A 19,335-nucleotide genomic window follows, 5' to 3' on the forward strand; every position below is an offset into this window, starting at 1 on the left:
TACATTATGTGTTCAATTAGCTGAATCAAACAAGTACATTTCCAGCTATGTAAAGAGACTGCAAAACAGAGAAAGGAAAATCCACTTTCACAATTACTGTTGCAAATTTAAATTTGTACTACATACCCTTTCCTCCACTAAGAGGTTTCAAGTAGAGTGCCAGCTCTTCCACACACTTCTTTGCAACCTCATAATGTTTATTTTCAGTCAAGTTACTCAGGTTCACAGTTTGCTGGTCTGGGACCTAGGTAGTTACAACATTATGTTGACAAGAATTCAATAGCATAAAACATTTCAATACTGCAAGATTCAAAAATGTTCTTTTTCAGCAGTTACACCAAATTGAATATTAAAGTCTATTCTAAACAATATTATTCAACTAAAATAACTCAGTCGAAAGTGTAGTGCTGGAAAAGCACAGCAGGTCAGGCAGTATCCGAGGAGGAGAATCAACATTTTGGACATAAGCCCTTCATTAGGGATGTCAGTTCTCTCCTCGGATGCTGCCTGACCTGCTATGCTTTTCCAGCACCACATTCTCGACTCTGAACTCCAGCATCTGCGGTCCTCACTTTCTCCAACTAAATAACTAAGTAATACTTGGTTAGCAGAATAATGTCCATGCTATTATTACAAGGATACGAGTTTAGCATATATAATGTCAAAATGGATACCATTGTAAAGTGAATGAATGAATGTCATTTGGGAAAACCCAAATGGAAGACTATAGCTAGAAATTCTATTTGAAGACTGAAAATATAACAGAATAAAATGTGAATAAAAGCATTATATCGAAGGCTTATCTTATATGGTGATTGATATTACAAAGAGTAATATAACATAATAAATTGCCATTATGAAACAAATCCTAGGCAGGTGAACCAAATAAAATGTAATATCCAATAGAAAATTTATATGATTCGCTTTCATTCTTGCTAAATTCTGTTTTGCTGGTCAACAGAAATAATGACCAGAGCAATTTCTTTTGTATTTCTATCTGCTAACCAAACAGAAGAACAAAACTCATGGATAAACTAAACCACAACAATTTGAGAATGTTATGTATTCAACTTTGGAAAAAAAAAATGAGGTAGTAACAGTTGGTCATAATAGAAAGAACAATTAAAGCGCATGCATCACCATTCAAGATAATAGCTGATCAGATTGAACTCCACATTCTTCCTCAACTCGATAACTTTTCACCCACTTATCTACTAAGAGTCTACCCACCTCTACCTTAAAAAAAAGTTCAAAGCTTCTGCTACCATTGCCTTTTGAGAAGAGAGCTCTAAGATCAATGAACCTCAAAACAAATACCACACCTTAAGTGGACACCCTTTTAAGCTGTGATCCCAAGTTCTAGATTCGCCCACAAAAGAAAAATCCTCTCTGTATACCTTGTGAAATTCACACAGGATTTCAAATATTTCAACCAAAATGCCTTCTCCTATTCTAAATTCCTGACAAATGTCTAACCTGTCCAGACTTTCCTTATAAAACAATCTGCCCATGCCAAGTATTAGCCGAGATGAGGGCGGCACGGTGGCACAGTGGTTAGCACTGCTGCCTCACAGTGCCTGAGACCCGGGTTCAATTCCCGCCTCAGGCGACTGACTGTGTGGAGTTTGCACGTTCTCCTCGTGTCTGCGTGGGTTTCCTCCGGTTTCCTCCCACAGTCACAAAAGATGTGCAGGGTCAGGTGAATTGGCCATGCTAAATTGCCCGCAGTGTTAGGTAAGGGGTAAATGTAGGGGTATGGGTGGGTTTCACTTCGGCGGGTCGGTGTGGACTTGTTGGGCCGAAGGGCCTGTTTCCACACTGTAATGTAATCTAATCTAATCTAATCTAATCTAATCTAATCTAATGACTTTCTCTGATTGATTTACAATTTACAATTTACATCCTCCTTTAAATAAGGAGACCAATACAGCATACAGTATAATTGCAAAATAATAATTCTGTTCAATTATACAACATAGTATCAAGAGCAGGATGATTCATCTACATTAAAAGAAAAATAAAATGAAATCTTGAACAGTGTTTTTTTATACTGATGCAGTCATTTCATTCTTCTGCCTGGAACCCTATCATTAAACTTTTAAACACTGGATTTAAGCTTTCAAAAATAGTGCCATTGTAGTTAGACCTTAATCTGGATAGATGATTCCATATTAGTTGCACCATAACAAACATTTGTATCCACACTTGATGCATCCTGAATCTTTGTTCACCAAAATCTTTGAGATGAACTAATAATTAGATCACCACAGAGATTTAACAACCCAATATTGGTTGATGGCTGATTTAATCAGATGAGTAATTCATGTATAATCAGCACATGTTGACGTATTTAAAAACATTCATTTTGGAATCTAAGTTCAACAATTAGTTAAGCATTTATTGCTACGAATCAGATGCAAGAGGTTCAATTAAAATGTGAGGAAACCTAAGCATTTGAAACTGTGTAAGTAAAATTTACCTGTGCACCGACTAACTGCAGAAGTGCAAAGTTCACAGGAAGAACATCGATGTCTGTGTTGATGGCAGTCTGGTCAAAGGGACATGCCTTGCGATGTAGTTTGTTCAGACAGGTTTTACAGACAGTATGCCCACAGCCCAAGCTGATGGGTTTGTGCACGTTCTCATCAAATTCATTGTAGCAGATGGGACAGGAGAGGAATTCTGTCCACTGTGATGCTTGCACAGGCATTCTGAAAGTTGGTCTGGGTTCTGTTTCAGTGCTAATGGTTGACTAGCATAACGCTATTGTACTGTCAGAGATTTAGACAGCTAGAAAAAGAAACAAATACAAACTTTCAGTTAAGCTTTCACTTCATATCTTAAAAATAAAACTCTCCAATTTTCCTTACTTATATATCTTGCTCACTACAAAGGTTGGGTTTGCCACGAGAAAAAAAGGTTAAGATTTTTTAAAAACTGTGGGGTTGAAGGAATACACTAGAATGCATACACAATATGATCCTGGTGGCAGCACTGGGTCATTTGTCTCGCAATATCTATTTAGGGCTACCCTTAACTTTAAAATAATTCTCCTTAGTTCTGGACTCAACCACAAAACAGTAAATATCCTCCCCATGTCCACTTTGCCAAAACCATTCAAGATATTATGCCTTGCAAACATATCATCTCTCATGCTTCTAAATTTTAGTGGACAAGCTTAGCCTGTTTAATCTATCCCGTCATAAGATGGGCCACTCAATCCAATATCAATCTATTAAACTCCCTCTGAACCATCTTTAATGTATTTACATTCTTCATTAAATAATAGACCAAAACTACTCAAGTGTCCAAGCTGCAATTTTATCAATACCCTGTATAAACTGGAGCACATCTATCACATTCAATTCCTCCCACAATAAAGGATAGCATTCCATTAGCATTCTCGATTACATGCTGCACCTGCATTCTAACTTTACGTGACTGACGCAGTAGAATACCCAAATCCCTCTGAATTCTGCAGTTGTTTTCTACAGGTAGTTCTTCTATAGTGCGATGGACGCATTCTTGTACAACTCAAATGTTATAGAAAAGTTGCACTAGAGAAACAGCACTTAGTGTTGGCAATGTAATTGTGTTACAGCCACATACTCTTTAAAAGTTCGCTTTTTAGAAATAATATCCCCTATTCATCAATTGCGTTATAGTGAATTCGCATTAACAAAACGCGCATTATAGCGGAACGACCTGTATTTAAGTAATACTCTGCTTTTCATTCATGCCAAAGTGAACAACTGTACTCCAATGTGAGATATATACACCTGCTTATTCAACCTTCACAACATACTTTCCTACCTTTCTTGGTGTCATCTACAAATTTACCTACCATGCTTTCGATCCCCTCATGAAAGTAATTGATGTAAATTCTTAAGAAGTTGGGGTCGGTCCTCCCTTTGTACATTTTCTTATACTATATTTATTCTGAGTAGTTTGAAATATCCGTTTAAATGTCTGCCACTGCATCTCTATTGATCTACTCTTTAGCCCATTATGTTGATTCATTCCAACTATCTCAGAATTCATGCCCACATAATTACCAGTTTAAGTTTGAAGTACTAGCCTTGGACACAATTTTTTTCCCCGTAGAAGCTGGATACGAGATTCAATTGTGTTGCATTTGCTGCTAACTACAAATATTTCAACTCCAAGGTCATTAATTAACCTTGCCACATTACACAAGTTTAATATACCCAGCTCTCTGGTCAGTTGCAGAATACATACTCTCAAAAGCATTCTATGAACTCCTCATCCAAGTCACTACTGCCAATCAGATGTTTCCAATTCACATTTAGAATAACGTCACCTAGGAATAATGCCATCCCTTTATCACAAGCATCTGGTATTTCTCGTGTACTTTCTTCTCACATTGCGGTTATAAAGGGGCCCTATAGGCCATTCCCCCGTGACTCTCTTCTCCAACACAAATATTCATCTCCTCCCAAATTGGTTCTACATCCCGACAGCCTAAACCAAAGTCATCTCTAACTACTGATCAAATGACTGATTAATAGCGCTATCCTCCACCTTTACTTCTGTTCCTATTCTTCTTGAATATCATATAACCCTCAATATTCAAGATCTAATTTGTGTCATTCCATACCCATGTCTCTGTAATGGGCATCAGATCATATTTATTTATTTCAATGTGTGCTATCAATTTTACTCAGTTTGTTATGAACACTAAGGTTTTCAGAAACAATCCCAGCATATTCAATGGGTCAGGCAGCATCCAAGGAGGAGAATCGACGTTTCAAGCATAAGCTCTTCATCACAAATATCTGCATTCCTGATGAAGAGCTTATGCTTAAAACATCAATTCTTCTGCGCTGCGGATGCTGTCTGACCTGCTGTGCTTTTCCAGCACCGCACTCTTCAACTCTAATCTCCAGCATCTGCAATGCTCACTTTCTCCCAACATTCTATGTTTTCTTGATAAACCAAAAGACCAATGACTAGAGTGATATCTGGGTATGTCAGAGGTAGAAGGGATTCTGGTTTCAGTCCAAGTGTCTCTTCCTTACAAGGAAACAGGTTGGTGCCAGTAGACACCTGACCAGAGGAAATAGGACACACAAAGTCAGGAGTCTCCAGGTACCTTCTCAAAGAACTCCAACAGATTGATCAAACACTATGCCCTTTCACAAAACCAAAGATGACTCTGATTGATTACCTTGAAATTCTCCATGTGTTCTGCTATATAGTTTCTTTAATAATAGATTTGAACATTTACCTTGTGACAGATGTTAAACTAACTGGCCTGTAGTTTCCTGCTTTCTGACTCTCTCCCCTTTTTGAACAAAAAGATTTACATTTGCGATTTTCTAATCTAATCTAACTTTTCCTGAATCTAAGAAATTTTGAAAAATTAAAACCAACTCGATTATCTCACTGACCACATCTTTTAAGATCGTAGAATGAAGTTAATCAAGACCAGGGACTTATTAGCTGCAGGAGAAAGTGAGGACCGCAGATGCAAGAGATCAGAGTTGAGAGTGTGGTGCTTGAAGAACAGAGCAGGTCAGGCACCATCCGAGGAGCAGGAGAATCGATGTTTCAGGCATTAGCCCTTCATTAGGGATGAGCTTGTGGACCAGGGGACAGAGATTTATCTCAAGTCTCATTCCTGATGAAGGGCTTATGCCTGAAATATCAATTCTCCTGCTCCTCGGATGCTGCCTGACCTGCTGTGCTTTTCAAGCACCACACTCTCGACTTGTTAGCTGAAGCTCAACAACTTGCTCTGTACACTTCGCTTGTGACTGCATTTTTTCAGTGTGCCCTTTGTTTTCATTTCCTGATTTACAGCTATTTTTAGATTGTAGAAGCATCTGAAGCAATGAAGACCAATGCAAAATGTTAAAGCATAATTAATCCCCACACTCACTTTCTAGAAAAAAAATAATTTTAGGCAGACACAGAAGTTTTCATTTAAAGGGAAATAGAGAAAAAAAAATCAACTTATATAAATTTGTAGCAATTTTATTTGATAGAATATAGACCTCACAAATGTCATGACTTTAAGGAAACCATTTACAGAGCAAAAATTGAAAACTTTGTGCAATCCTTGACTAAAATTACAAGTTTATGACATTTCAAAGTATGCACCTTAATGCAGAAGTCAATTCAATTACAATTCAGCTTCTTCATTTACAAATGAATAATTATCTTTGAAATTTGTCAGTGTTGCATCTCAAATCCTCTCTGTCAGAAGGAAAGCTTTTTATAAGAACCAGTGTATTTTTCCAATTTCCCTGGGGCTTTCCAGAGTAAAACTGCCACTTCAGTATTAAATGTTTAGTAGATCGACACTGATAACTTGAGCAAACTTGGAACAGATTCAAGTACGATAAGCTCTTTTACATTGGCTATTTACATCCAAAAGAGGGGAGTGGTATTAATGTTATCTTAAATCACCAACAAAACAATTATAATGCTAATATCTTCAGGAATGGCACATGTTAAGAACACGTTTTTGTATAAAGGACTGAAACAATTCCACACAGATAAGCTCAAAATGTTAGATAACAAACAAAAATTTTTAAAACTGGTTACTAAAATGGCATAACCAATCACTTCTTTGATTTAGGAGAGTAGTAAGCTACAAACTATTTTCAGAGTTAAATTAAAATTAGCCAAGCATGTTTAAAGAAAAAGAATCAAAATTTCATTCTTGTATTTACGGGTTCAAGTTCTAATGTTAGTAGCCACAATGACTTGCTCGGCGTGTGCTGGCATGAGATTTTGGTTTGTTTCAAAGTCAAGGGATCGAAGTAGAAGATAAAGGAAGAAATTTGCAAAGTCAACTTTGGATTGAGGGGAGGGGAGAAGATGAAATGAGGAAAAGTTATACACTTCCATAAGAGTCGAGGAATTAGAGGTCAAATGTCTGTACTAAAGTACCCTGAATTGTTAATCATGCTAACACTGAAAATCCATCTAAGCATGCAGATCTGTATTTTGTGCATGGTTTAAACCATAACACACCCCTTTCCGTATCTTCTATCATTCCAAAAATATTCCCACACAAATGCAAGCTTAAGATTGTATTACTGAAGGCAACGCAGTCTCTTTAATTAGAGATTACATTATTCATGCATCCTGGACAGTATTTAAGTAACATATCCTTCAAAGTTATGAACAGACATTACATCTTAAAGTATACAACAATGTCAGTGATCATAGATTACCACAAAAATCAGGTCAACACTCTTGCATATTTTGAGTTATGAGTTTAAGACAATGTTAACTAAAATTTTAGTCCACAGTCCACACCCTATTATTCAATTCAATTTGCTTCAACTCAATTCTTGTGTGTCCGATAAAGAGAAATCGAGGAGAGGGTTTGTGACGGAGGTGAGAGATTTATTATAAATATAACTTATTTGAGAGTTTGGATTTTGAACTAATTTGAAGGTTTTAGTCTGTATGTATGAAGGGATTTAATGATTAATTTGGCAGCATTTCTGCAATGATGATTTTCTTTCTTAAATATAAAAACGACACTTCCTGGATTAATGATGGTAATTTGTATGCACTGGGAGAGGTTTACAAGTGGACACAGTAAACATTAAGGAGCATTAACTTCTGCTTAGAAGGATAAGGATTTTTTTTGCTTGGGTAAGAACGTACACCTTGGAAAGATTGTTTTTCAGTTCGGAGAGGATCTGTTTGAAGTTAGAGATTTGAAGCTACTCCAAGAGAAAGGAGTTAATTCAGAAAAGTTAGGAAATAGGTTACTTCAGTGTAAGGATTTTAAGCTCCAGATCAGACATTTTTGGTTAGAACTCTTAAGGTGTTATTCAAAGTAGAAAGAGACAGTCCAAACTCAGTTGTGTGACTAATCAAAGAAAAGGCTGTCAAGCGATGGTGTTAGTAAATACGGAATTGCATTTTTATAGTGCATTTCAAAATCTTTCAAATTGTGGCAAGTATATAGCTTGGTTTATTCTATTTCATTTTCTTTCCCATAATAAACTTCCATTGTAAAGCCAAACCTGTAGCATTGCATGCTTACATTTCAGTGAAAATCCTTGTTAAATGAAACAAAACAAAAAATATAACTTCACAAATTGGACTGCAGTCCAGGATCTGACCTGTCGAATAACAATGTGCTGAGATCATAAATCAAAACAAAGGGCAGATAAATCCACCAAAGCCAGGGATCTGGATTAAGTATTATACAAAACTAGGTATCACAATTTATAAGGACACATTCAGTCAATATACCTTCAAGACAGCTCCATTGTACTACTAATGCCCCATTTAAAAGAAAATCCCCTTCCATGTCACAAAAATTCTGCTCACATGCAACTCTGAATGAAATGCACTAACATTCATTTATGCAAAATAATCCATGTTAAGTGAAGGCTTCGTGTCTCATGTCATACAGTACCAGTGAGTGTGACAAAGAGAGGGAATCTGACGCCTAAGTCTATAGCTCCCTGAAAGTGGCAATACAAGTGGATAAGGTGGTAAAGGCGTCACATGGCATGCTTGCCTCCATTAGTCAGAGCACTGAACGTAGAAACTGCCAGCTGTGTAACACTGTAGTTAGATCACAGTTGGAGTAGCATGTGCAGTTTGGTCACCACACTATAGCAAGGATGTGGTGGCTTTGAAAAGGGTGCAAAAGAGATTTACCAGGAGGCTGGCCAGAATGGAGTGTAGCAGCTATCAGGACAGGCTGGACAAACTTGGATTGTTTTCGCTAGTGTCCCGAGTCTGAGGGGCAACCGGATAGAAGTATATAAAATCAGAAGTATGAAAAGGGTGAAAATGTCAAATACGAGGGTGCGTTGTTTTAAAGTGAAAGAGGAAAGTTTAAAGGAGATGTGCAAAGAAAGATTTTTTTTGTTTTACAGTGGATGGCACAGGTAGTTCTCCTATTAAACACAATTTGTTTGTAAGGCAGTTTGTGAATTGCCAACCATTTTTTAAAATAAATCTTGGCTATGCTAAAAAGAGAAAACAAATTGACCAAGTTATAAAAAAACAAATTGGTTTATCAATGTTTAATGGGGAAAAAAAAAAGACTGTCACTCCTAATCATTCTATCTGAACTTTTCAGGCGACTACAAACTCAAATTACAGCAAACTAGGACAACAGTAACAGAATTAAAAGAGAACTTTTGCAGACTGGTGAAATAAGTAGACTCACAGTACATGCAGGTAAAAACAATGACTGCAGATGCTGGAAACCAGATTCTGGATTAGTGGTGCTGGAAGAGCACAGCAATTCAGGCAGCATCCAAGGACAGGCAAAATCGACGTTTCGGGCAAAAGCCCTTCATCAGGATAAAAAAGGGCTTTTGCCCGAAACGTCGATTTTGCCTGTCCTCGGATGCTGCCTGAATTGCTGTGCTCTTCCAGCACCACTAATCCAGAATCACAGTACATGCAATTTAAATCCAGGTATACACAATGACGTATTTTGCTAGGAAGAAAAAGAAGAGGCTAAGGAACTCCCTGGTGCCAAGGTCAAGGATGCCTTGGAAATGGTGCAGAAAATTCAGAAAAGGGGACTGTAACCAGCAGGAGGTTGTTCTATACATTGGTACTAGCGACATGGGTAGGGAAAGGGATGTGGTTCGGCACCGAGAAGATGGGAAACTAAGCAGGAGGTTAAAAAGCAAGTCCTCAAAGATAATATCTGTACTACTACCGGTGCCACATGCTAGTGAGAGTAGGAAAAGGACGATAGAGCAGTTGAACCCATTGCTGATGCACTGGGAAAGGCAAGAATTAATTAGGGATAGTCAAAATGGTTGTGTGCATGAGAAATAGTATCTCACTAACTTGGTTGAGTTTTTTTGAAGAGGTGACAAGAAGCATTGCTGAAGGCAAGGCAGTAGACATTGTCTGTACGATGTCAGCAAAACGTTCAACACGGTTCTCCATGGTAGACTGTCACATGGGATCCAGGGGGAGCTAGCCAATTGGATACAAAATTGGCTTGAAGGTAGGAGACAAATGGTGGAGGAGGGTTGCTTTTCAGACTGGAGATCTGTGACCAGTGGTGCACCACAAGGATTGGTGCTAGGTCCACAGCTTTTCGTCACTTATGTGAATAATTTGGATGTGAATATGGGAGGCATGGTTAGCAAAATTATAGATGACATCAAAATAGGTATTGTAGTGGATAATGAAGATTGTCTCAGAATACAATGGCACCTCGATCAGATGGGCCAATGGGCTAAGGAATGGCAGGTGAAGTTTAATTGAGATAAATGTGAGGTGTTGCATTTTGGTAAGGCAAACCAGAGAAGGACCTTTATAGTTAACAGCATGGCCTTGACGTTGCCAAACAAACAGACCTAGGTGCAGGTGCATGGTTTCTTAAAAGCGGAGTTACAGGTAGACAGGATGGTAAAAGTGTTTGGTACACTTGACTTCATTGGCCAGAACACTGAACATGGGGGTTGGCACATTGTGTTGCAACTGTACAGGACATTGGTTAGGCCACTTTTAGTATACTGCCTACAATTTTGGTTGCCTTTCTATCAGAAGGCTTTTGTTAAACTTGAGAGGATGCAATAAAGATTTACAAGGATATTGCTGGACTGGAGAGTTTGGGTTATAGGAAGAGGCTGACTAGGCTGGGGCTATATTCCCCTGGACATTATAGAGGTTTATAAAATCATGAGGGGCATAGTTAGGGTGAATAGCGAGGGCTGGGGGTGTCCAGAACTAGAGGGCTTGAGTTTAAGATGAGGGGAAAGATTTAAAAAGGACCTGTAACTTTTTCCACACAGAGGATGTATAGAATGAGCTGCCAGAGGTGGTGGTGGAACCAGGGACAATTACATTTAAAAGGCATCTGGATGGGTATATGGATAAGAAAGATATAGAGAGAGATATGGGCCAAATGCTGGCAAATGGAGCTAGGACAGATTGGAATGTCTGGTCGGTGTGGACAAGTTGAATCAAAGGTCTGTTTCCCATGCGTATGACTCTACAACTATATGGTAAATTTAAAAAAAAAGGTCTAGCAGCAAGATCTCAGGATATACATGCACAAATCTTTTGAAGATGGCAGGATCGAACAGGCAATTTAAAAAAAAACTCTTGGGATATCTGGCTCTACAAAGGAAGTACTCAATAAAAAATGGTTATGCTGCAACTTTGTATCACTGGCTAGGCTTGGATGAGTTTAGTATATTTGAGCCTTCAAGCCTGCTCCATCATTCAATATGATCATGTCTAATCATCCAACTCAGTGTCCTGTTCCCACTTTTGCCCCATACCGTTGATCCTTTTAACCCCAAGAATTAATTCTAACTACTACTTGAAAACATTCTAAGTTTTGGGATTCAAATCACTTCATGTGGCAGAGAATTTCACAGACTTATCACTATCTGCATGAAAAAAAATTCTCCCCATCTCAGTCCTATAGGTTTCTATGAGATTCCCCCACCCACTAGTGAATATTGTCCAACTGATCCAGTCTCTCTTCATACGTCAGTCCTGCCATCGGAAGCATCAAATCTTATAAACTTCCTTAGAAGTCTCTCAATAGCCAAAATTGGACACAATACTCCTGATGAAGGGTTTATGCCTGAAACATCGATTCTCCTGCTCCTCAGATGTTGCCTGACCTGCTGTACTTTTCCAGCACCACACTCTTGACTCAATACTCTGGTCACACCAAGATCCTGTACAATTGCAACTAGACGTGGATGCTCCTGTACTCAAATTCTATTATGATGAAAGCCAACATGCCACTTGCCTTCTTCACCACCTGCTGAATTTACATGCTTATTTTCAGTGACCGGCATACAAGGGCACCCAGGTCCAACTGTATCTCCATCTTTGCCGACAGACCCTCGTTCAGATATTAATCAACATTCCTGTTTGTGCTACCAGTGCAGACAACCTCACATTTATCCACATTATACTTAATCTTTCATGCAGTTGCCCACTCACAATTTGTCCAAATCACAATGAAACACCTATGCATCCTCCTCACAGTTCACTCTCCCACCTAGAGGTGTTGAAGATATCGCATTTAGTTAATTTCCTTAAATCATTAACATATATTGTGAATTACTGGGGTTCAAGCACCAATCCCTGCAGTACCCCAATAGTCACTGCCTGCCACCTGGAAAAAAATCTGTTTGTTCTTTCTTTGTTTCTCATCTGCCAACCAGTCCTCTGTCCATGACATAACATTATCCCCAATCCCATATGGTTTAATTTTAAATGCTCTCTTAGGTAGGACCTTATTGACAGCCTTCTGAAAGTCCAAGTAGACCACATCCATTGGCTCCCCCTGTGTTAGTTACACCCATAAAAAGTAGATTTATCAAACATGATTACCCTTTTGTAATGCTAGAGATCGATTATAAAATATTTAATAGCACAGCACTGTTTCCCTAGTGCTCTTGTAAAAGATTAAATCTTAATCTTAAAAGATTAATCTACATCTTAAAAGATTAAATTGGAATATCTCTCTGGACATTAAAGGGTTAAACTGCACTAGCTGAACATTCTGGAAGTGGGTGGGGTCGACATTCATGCAGGAATGCGAATGACTCCCACTCCATTTAGACAATCGTTTGCTATTACTGTCCTATTATCAAATCAAACCATCATTCAATCGGTTCCATTGAGAAATGCTTTCATAGCCATCCCCCGAAGCTAGGTACAGAGGAACCTCGATTATCCGAATGAGATGGGTAGACACTATTTTGTTCGGATAATTGATTATTCGGTTAATCAATTTCCTCTGTGGCTCGGAGTTTTCTGTGAAGTCTGCTCCCATTCAGGAGACTAGGCAGCAGCACACTGCATGCAAGATCCACCCGCTCTCCACCCCCCCTAATCCTGTCCACCCCCCAACCCCGTCTCCTGCCATCCACCCCCACCCACCATCCAATCCCCGTCCATGCCCCCCACCCGATCCCCCCTCCTTAGTAATTTAGAGACGATGCCTTAACTGTCCAGGACTGTTCTCAGCAGCAGTGAGCCGAATTCGGTTTTGTTCATTGTACTTGTAAACAAAAGATGTGATCAGGGTTGAACTCTTTGAAGTCATGTTTCTATCGGGACCTCGGGATCTCCTTCAGGTAATCAGATATTTGGATAATTGATATCTGGATAATCGAGGTTCCTCTGTACATCACACCTACATTGTCTTGGGGAATCAACCGAGTCAGGAAATCGCCTGCATAATGATTCCCCAGGATTAGGACATTTACATTATCTCTGAGGACGATCTCATCGTACCATTGTACCTGGGGTAACATGTCGTAATGGGGGGACTGGCCAGAATATCTGCAAGCATTACCAACCAACCTATATAAAGGGGATGTGTTTTCTTTGCTCTGAGCCTTTTTAACTCGACTTTGCACGCCTGCGAAGAGGGTCAAAAGGGGTCACCCAGCTTGTACAAGCTTTAATAATTTTAACTGTATGCAGAAGTTGGTGTGTGCAAATTGCACCTCATTTGAGAAACCTTGAGAAAAGAACCTAACATATGGTAGCAGTGGTGGGATTCTAACATACATGGAGCTTCCAGCTGGACTGAATAAACAATCATCTGAATGTTGGTTGCATGAGATGGATGGGCCCACAAGGTAAGCTTCACTTTGATCGATCTCTCTCTCTAAGCTAAACACTCAGTCGACCCCTCATCTCCTGGGACTCAGTGGTGACAGAATCTTTGAGGTAAATCGCACACTGAGTCCTTTGCACAAAGACAGTTAAGTTGGGGTTAGAGACCCCATGGTTAAATTGGGGTTAGAGTCCCTGTGAGAAGTAAAGTGAAAAAGAGGTTAAAAGTCCTCTCGGGGAAAAAGGAGTTTAAAGTCATCGACAGACACTAGGTTTGAGGCTCTGGAGTATTAAAAAAATGTTAGAATTTGGTACTTCTTAAAGTTATCATCTTTACACCCACACCTCCCCTTAGAAATACTTTTAGGGCAACATGGCATCACCTGGAAAAGGGGAAGAAAGTGGAGGTCTGTTCAGATCCTGACAGTAAAGTGCACTGACTATCAGGGAAGCTTTGTCCGGGTTTTTGTCATGGGAGTCTCAGTTTCTGGGCTGTGGACTTGACACTGCAATTTCTTCTTCTGGGGAGAGAGAGCTTGGACTGTGGCGCCGTGTGGTCCACTGCAAGGCTTTTCTCTTTGTGGGTGTGATTTCGTTGGGAGGGGACAGCTGGTTTTTCTTTCCTTTGCGACCTCGTCCGGTTATGGCGTGTAATTCCTTGGTCCAGATTTCCACCGAGGTGAGGATGTTTTAGTGATTTTTTTTGTGTGTGCGCATCAGACACTGTGGGGTTCAGGGAGCTTTGGGAATCTTGAACCAATGCTTGTGTTTTTTTTCTGTGCAGTGGTGGTTCATTGGGAGTCTGTAGACATGATTTATTTTTGTCTGACTCTGGTATAGATCTTTTGGGGCTAGCTCCATCTTTTTGACTCCTTGTTTTCCATTTTGTGCATGATCACCAGGTGAGGTGAACTGAGGGGCATCTCAAATGTGTACATTTTTCTCCCCCCTCCCCATTAGAATAAGAATTCTGACCAGAGGCTTTTCAAAAAATAATGAGAAACACTGAAATTAAGGTTATACTAATAAATTGGGTCGAGGGGGGGACATTTCAATGTAAATTGCGCTATGCTGCGAGCGTTTGATATTTAAATATTTTGGTTTGTTAAAATACTGGTTCAGAAAATCCTTTTAAGTAACTGTTTTGCCGTGTTTGAATCAGGATCTGAATTCAGTGTTTTGTGGACTGTGTAATCGGGCGGATTTTGCTTTTACATTGAAATTGTACAACATTAGATCCTTTTTAAAATTTTCAAACTTGTAACCTTAAAACAAATTGATTGAGTACCTTGAGCCGGTTTCAAATTCTACAATATCTGTTTAAAAAAAGTGTGTGTCTATGGTCATGCTTTATCCAGACGAGAGTATTGTATTAAAATGTCATTACTGTTTTTCTAAATTGCAGAGTGTTCACAAAAAGAAGAGTGCATTTTAAGTTTGCTGTTTTGTTAGGATTTTAGGGAATATTAGAACTTGAACCTGAGCTGCTACAGTTCTGTCAATTATTATTAAGACTTGGCAATATGAATTTGCAATATGAAGGGAGCAAAAGAATGTTGAAATAGGCAGATACAAAGTGAAGTTAAATGGGTGACTGTCTTTATACTGATAACCACCTTGGCAAGGAAGGAATGAGAGGGGAAATGCAGAGATACTTTCAGTGACAAACATCATCTCTAGAGTTTCTCCATTCACAGGTAAAGCATGCCTTTGAACCACTGCCCATCACTTCATAATCTGATCCAACTGATTTAATCAGCTCCCCAGTCATGAGCATGAAAAGTGAAGCAGCTAACAAACAGTGAAGAGGAGGTCTGTATGCTTTTTACCAGTGGCCTTCCTACGGACATTAAACCACATGAGCTTTACCTTCTCTTTTGATCATTTAAGGGATATGAAGGTTCACTGATCAAGCTAACATCACAACAGCTAGTTGGCTACGTTACATTTAACAGCAGAGCGAGAGCAGAAGCAGCAAAGAATGCTGTGTTCACCTACACTGCTGCCTGCTGCAACCACCGCACTGCACGCTCAGATGCGCTGGTATCCTCCATCTGAAGCATCTCCGAAAGGATGGAAGTCTCGTCAGCTTTGTTAAGTATTTAACTGCCCTTATCCAAGGATTCATTTTTCTGTGGAGTGGTGTGCAAGAACAGACTGAATTTTGTTTTCAGGTTGGACTTTATTGAAGACGATTTTGGATAACTGGCTCGTCTCCACTCGACTTGAAGATGGTGGAGTGGTCACTAAGGACTGTGGATTTAAGAACTCTACTGCATGGACTAGTAACTTTTGTTGTTACAATCATTGCATGTTGTGTGTCAATAACTTGCTTAAATACTGGCTGTCAGAGTTATGAAAACAGGTAGTCTCATCCTGGTGGTTATCATGGAATGATAAGGGTGGAATGTAATGTTAAAAAATTAAATTGGAATATCTCTCTGGACATTAATCTAATATTAAAAGGGTTAAATTGCACTTGCTGAACATCCTCGAAGTGGGTGGGGATGACATTCATGCAGGAATGCGGATGACTCCTACTCTGTTTAGACACAATCACCTACTACTACTCCCCTACTATTCTCAAATTAATCTATCATTCAATCTCTTCCATTCAAAAATGCTTTCTAGCCATCCTCTGAAGCTAGGTATGTCACACCTACGTTTTCTTGGGAAAATGCGGGGTCAGAAATCATCTGCATAATGATTCTCCAGGATTAGGGCATTTATATTTGCATTATCTCGGAGGATGATCTCATCCTAACATTGTATCTGGGTTAACATGTAGTTAACCCAGGGGGGTTGAGTTGAGTGGCCAGAATATCTAAGTGTTACCAACTCACCTGTATAAAGGGGAAGTGTTTCCTTTGTTCGGAGCCTCTTTGACTCGACTTCACACACCTGCAAAGAGTGTCAAAGGGGTCACCCAGCTTGTACAAGCTTTAATAAACTTTAGCTGTTTTGCAGAAGTTGGTGTGTGCAACCTCAGGAAAAAAACCTAATACTCTGCTATTAAATATATTTTTTTAAATAGTTGTCTAGCATTATGCCCCATTACTGGTGTCAAACTAACCAGTATATAATTCAGATTTCTCTCTACTGCCTCTTTTTAAATAATGCGGTTACATTAGCTTCCCCCCAGTCCATAAGAACGGTTCCGGAGTCTAGAGAATTTTGAAAGATAACTGACAATGCTCTCATTGGAGGACTACTTTCTTAAGGACTCTGGGATGCAGATTGATCAGGAACATGGGACCTGTTGGCCTTTAATTCCATCAATTTTCCTAACAACATTTTCCTACTGAGATGGTCTTCCTTCAGTTAGTCTCTCTCACTAGACTATGTTTCTCAGCATTTTTCAACATTATTTATGTCCTTTTTTTAAAGTGAAGCTGAACCAAAATATGTATTGGTGTACTCTCTTCATTCCCCATTATAACTTCCCCTGTTTCTGACTCCCCATAAGGGACATACATTTGTTTTTACTAATCTTTTTCTCTACAAATATTTATAGGAAGCTTTTACACTCAGTTTGTATGTTTCCCATTAGCTTACTTTTGCACTCTTTTCCCTCTCTTAAAACCATTTCCTTTGTCTTCCTTTGCTGAAATTTAAACTTCTCAATTCTAGGCATCAAATGTTAGGAATGAAATCAATGCTTGAAGTGGAAGCAGAGCCAAGGGAACAAGGAACTAATGGAGTAAGCTTTGCAAGGAGTCAATATATGTAAGATATATAAAGCTATGTACTTTGATGCATCATTTGGTGGTTGCATATTATGGTATGGGCTCTGCCAGCTTTAGTTCAGTATTCAATGTCTTTGAAACCTTAGGTTTGGTTTTGGATTTGATCCTGTGATTCCATGTAGAGGGAGAGCCAAAAGCCACAGACAATCGCCACCTTGGGAAGCTCACGTTTTCAAAAAGAATTTCTTCCCAAACTCTTGTAAATTAAAAAAAAAGTCTTCCTGAACCTTCTAAAGATAGATGCTAGCTGCTTCTGAATAAGTTCAATTTATTTCCTATAACTTAGTTCACTATTTTGAAACAACCATTTATATTCACATAAATGCATCATTGAGTATATAGCAGAATGTGTTGGGCGTCAGTTGTCGATTCAAACATGATAGAATAATTAATCACAACTGGCACCTCAGTACAGTACTGAGTGACTACTCTCCTCAACTAGCAAATCCATAATTTTAGTTTCTTGTAAATTACAACCTCCTTTTTTTCTTTAAAGTCTTTGAACACACTATTAGCTCCCAAATGCATAATCACCTTTCTCAGAATCCCAAGCTTGATTCCCTCCGATGAGATTTCCATCATACCAAATTAGTGCTTATCTGTTTTTTTTTAAAAAGGTTGGGCAAGGGAATATGTGTCATTGGTTAGGTCAGCATTATTTCCCGGCCATAACTGCACCGAAGATTATCCTGGTGAACTGCCTCCTTGAACCATCAGGTTGTAAGAACACCCAAGTGCAGTTAGGAAAAGAGTTTCGTGATTTTTACCCAATGACAGAGATGGCAAGGTAATATAGTTTCAATACAGAATGAGTTTCAACTTGAAGAAAATTTCCAGATAATAGAGGTCACTGGTTTTGGAAGATATTATCAAAGGAATCTTGGTGAGTTGTTGCAATGTGTCTTGGAGATGGATCACAACAATGTGGTGTTGAAGGGAGTGAACGGTGTAGGTGGGGAGTTGGGTGGCAACCAAATCGTCTGCTCTGTCCTGGATAATGTCAAACTTCTCAAGTGTGTTGTTAGAGCGGCATCCATCTGTGCAAATGGAGAGCATTCCACCAAATTTCTGATGTGTATTTAGAAGACAGGAGTTATTTTCTGCAGAATTCCTAGCCTCTGACCCACTATTGTAGTTATAGTATGTGTAAGGTTGGTCCAGTATAGTTCATGGACAATGGGAACACCCTGGATGTTGATTTTAGGTAATTGAGCAATGGTAATGCTATTGAATATTAAGCAGAAATGGTCAGACTCTTTCTTCTTGGAGAAGTTGATTGCCTGGCATTTTTGTGATGCAAATGTTACTTGCCATTTATTAGCTAAATCTGAATATTATCCACATGTTGATGTACATGGGTTACTTCAGTATCTCAGGAGTCACAAATGAACGTTGCAAAGTGATCATTGGATTCTGGGTAATCCAAGATGGAGGATGAGAAAAATTTCTGGCTGTAAGAGCTGCTCCTTTTTTTTTGAGGTATTTTAGGTGTTGGAGGTGATTTCCTCGAATTCCAGGAGCAGCAATTACTGTTTTATATGCTGTTGCATTGTTATGAAACTTTGGGGAAAAAAAAAGTCAAAACAACAGCAGTTTTCAAAGGGAGAAGAGCAGACAAAGGGAGAAGAGCAGACAAAGGGAGCACATGATGGGGGGAGGGGGAACCTGCCTTTGCTGTTTGAATTTGTGTATTGTTGGACATCGGAGTGCATCTGGAAAAATTAACAAGCAGTGAAATTCACAACTAATCTCGGGGGAGCTGTTGGGCGAAGTTCACAGCACAGAATCAGATAAGTTAATTGTTGTTTTAAGTCTGTCCAATAGAAAGGCTGCAGTAGTGAGGATTGTGGATTCTTTCTTGATTATATGTTTTTGGAGATCAGTCTCTTGATTAAACTTAAAATATAAGCCATAGCTATTAATTTAAACTGGGGCAGTGTTTGTAGATGAATAAGACGGTGTTATTTTCTGGGTCTGTAGATTGTGAAGGAGCAAAAATGGCCTTTGCAGTGATATGGCA

General features: G+C 39.1%; 1 protein-coding gene across 8 annotated transcripts in view; it reads right to left on the reverse strand.

Moving 5' to 3' along the window:
- Nucleotides 1-19,335, reverse strand: part of rc3h2 (ring finger and CCCH-type domains 2) — a 124,818-nt gene that overhangs the window by 59,425 nt on the left and 46,058 nt on the right. For 7 of the 8 annotated variants that reach the window (XM_043720120.2, XM_043720119.2, XM_043720115.2 and 4 more), the window contains exons 3-4: nucleotides 2,480-2,790; nucleotides 127-244 (exon numbers count right to left, since the gene is read on the reverse strand). In XM_043720120.2, coding sequence (XP_043576055.1) covers nucleotides 127-244; nucleotides 2,480-2,710 — 349 coding nt within the window. In that variant the 5' untranslated portion in view covers nucleotides 2,711-2,790. Of the gene's footprint in view, nucleotides 1-126; nucleotides 245-2,479; nucleotides 2,791-19,335 lie in introns of those variants that run through there. The other variant, XM_087998451.1, reaches the window with a different exon arrangement.

This window comes from Chiloscyllium plagiosum, unplaced genomic scaffold (genome assembly GCF_037043375.1).
Source record: "Chiloscyllium plagiosum isolate Xiang-an unplaced genomic scaffold, Cpla_swu_hap1 HiC_scaffold_21, whole genome shotgun sequence".
NCBI lineage: Eukaryota > Metazoa > Chordata > Chondrichthyes > Orectolobiformes > Hemiscylliidae > Chiloscyllium > Chiloscyllium plagiosum.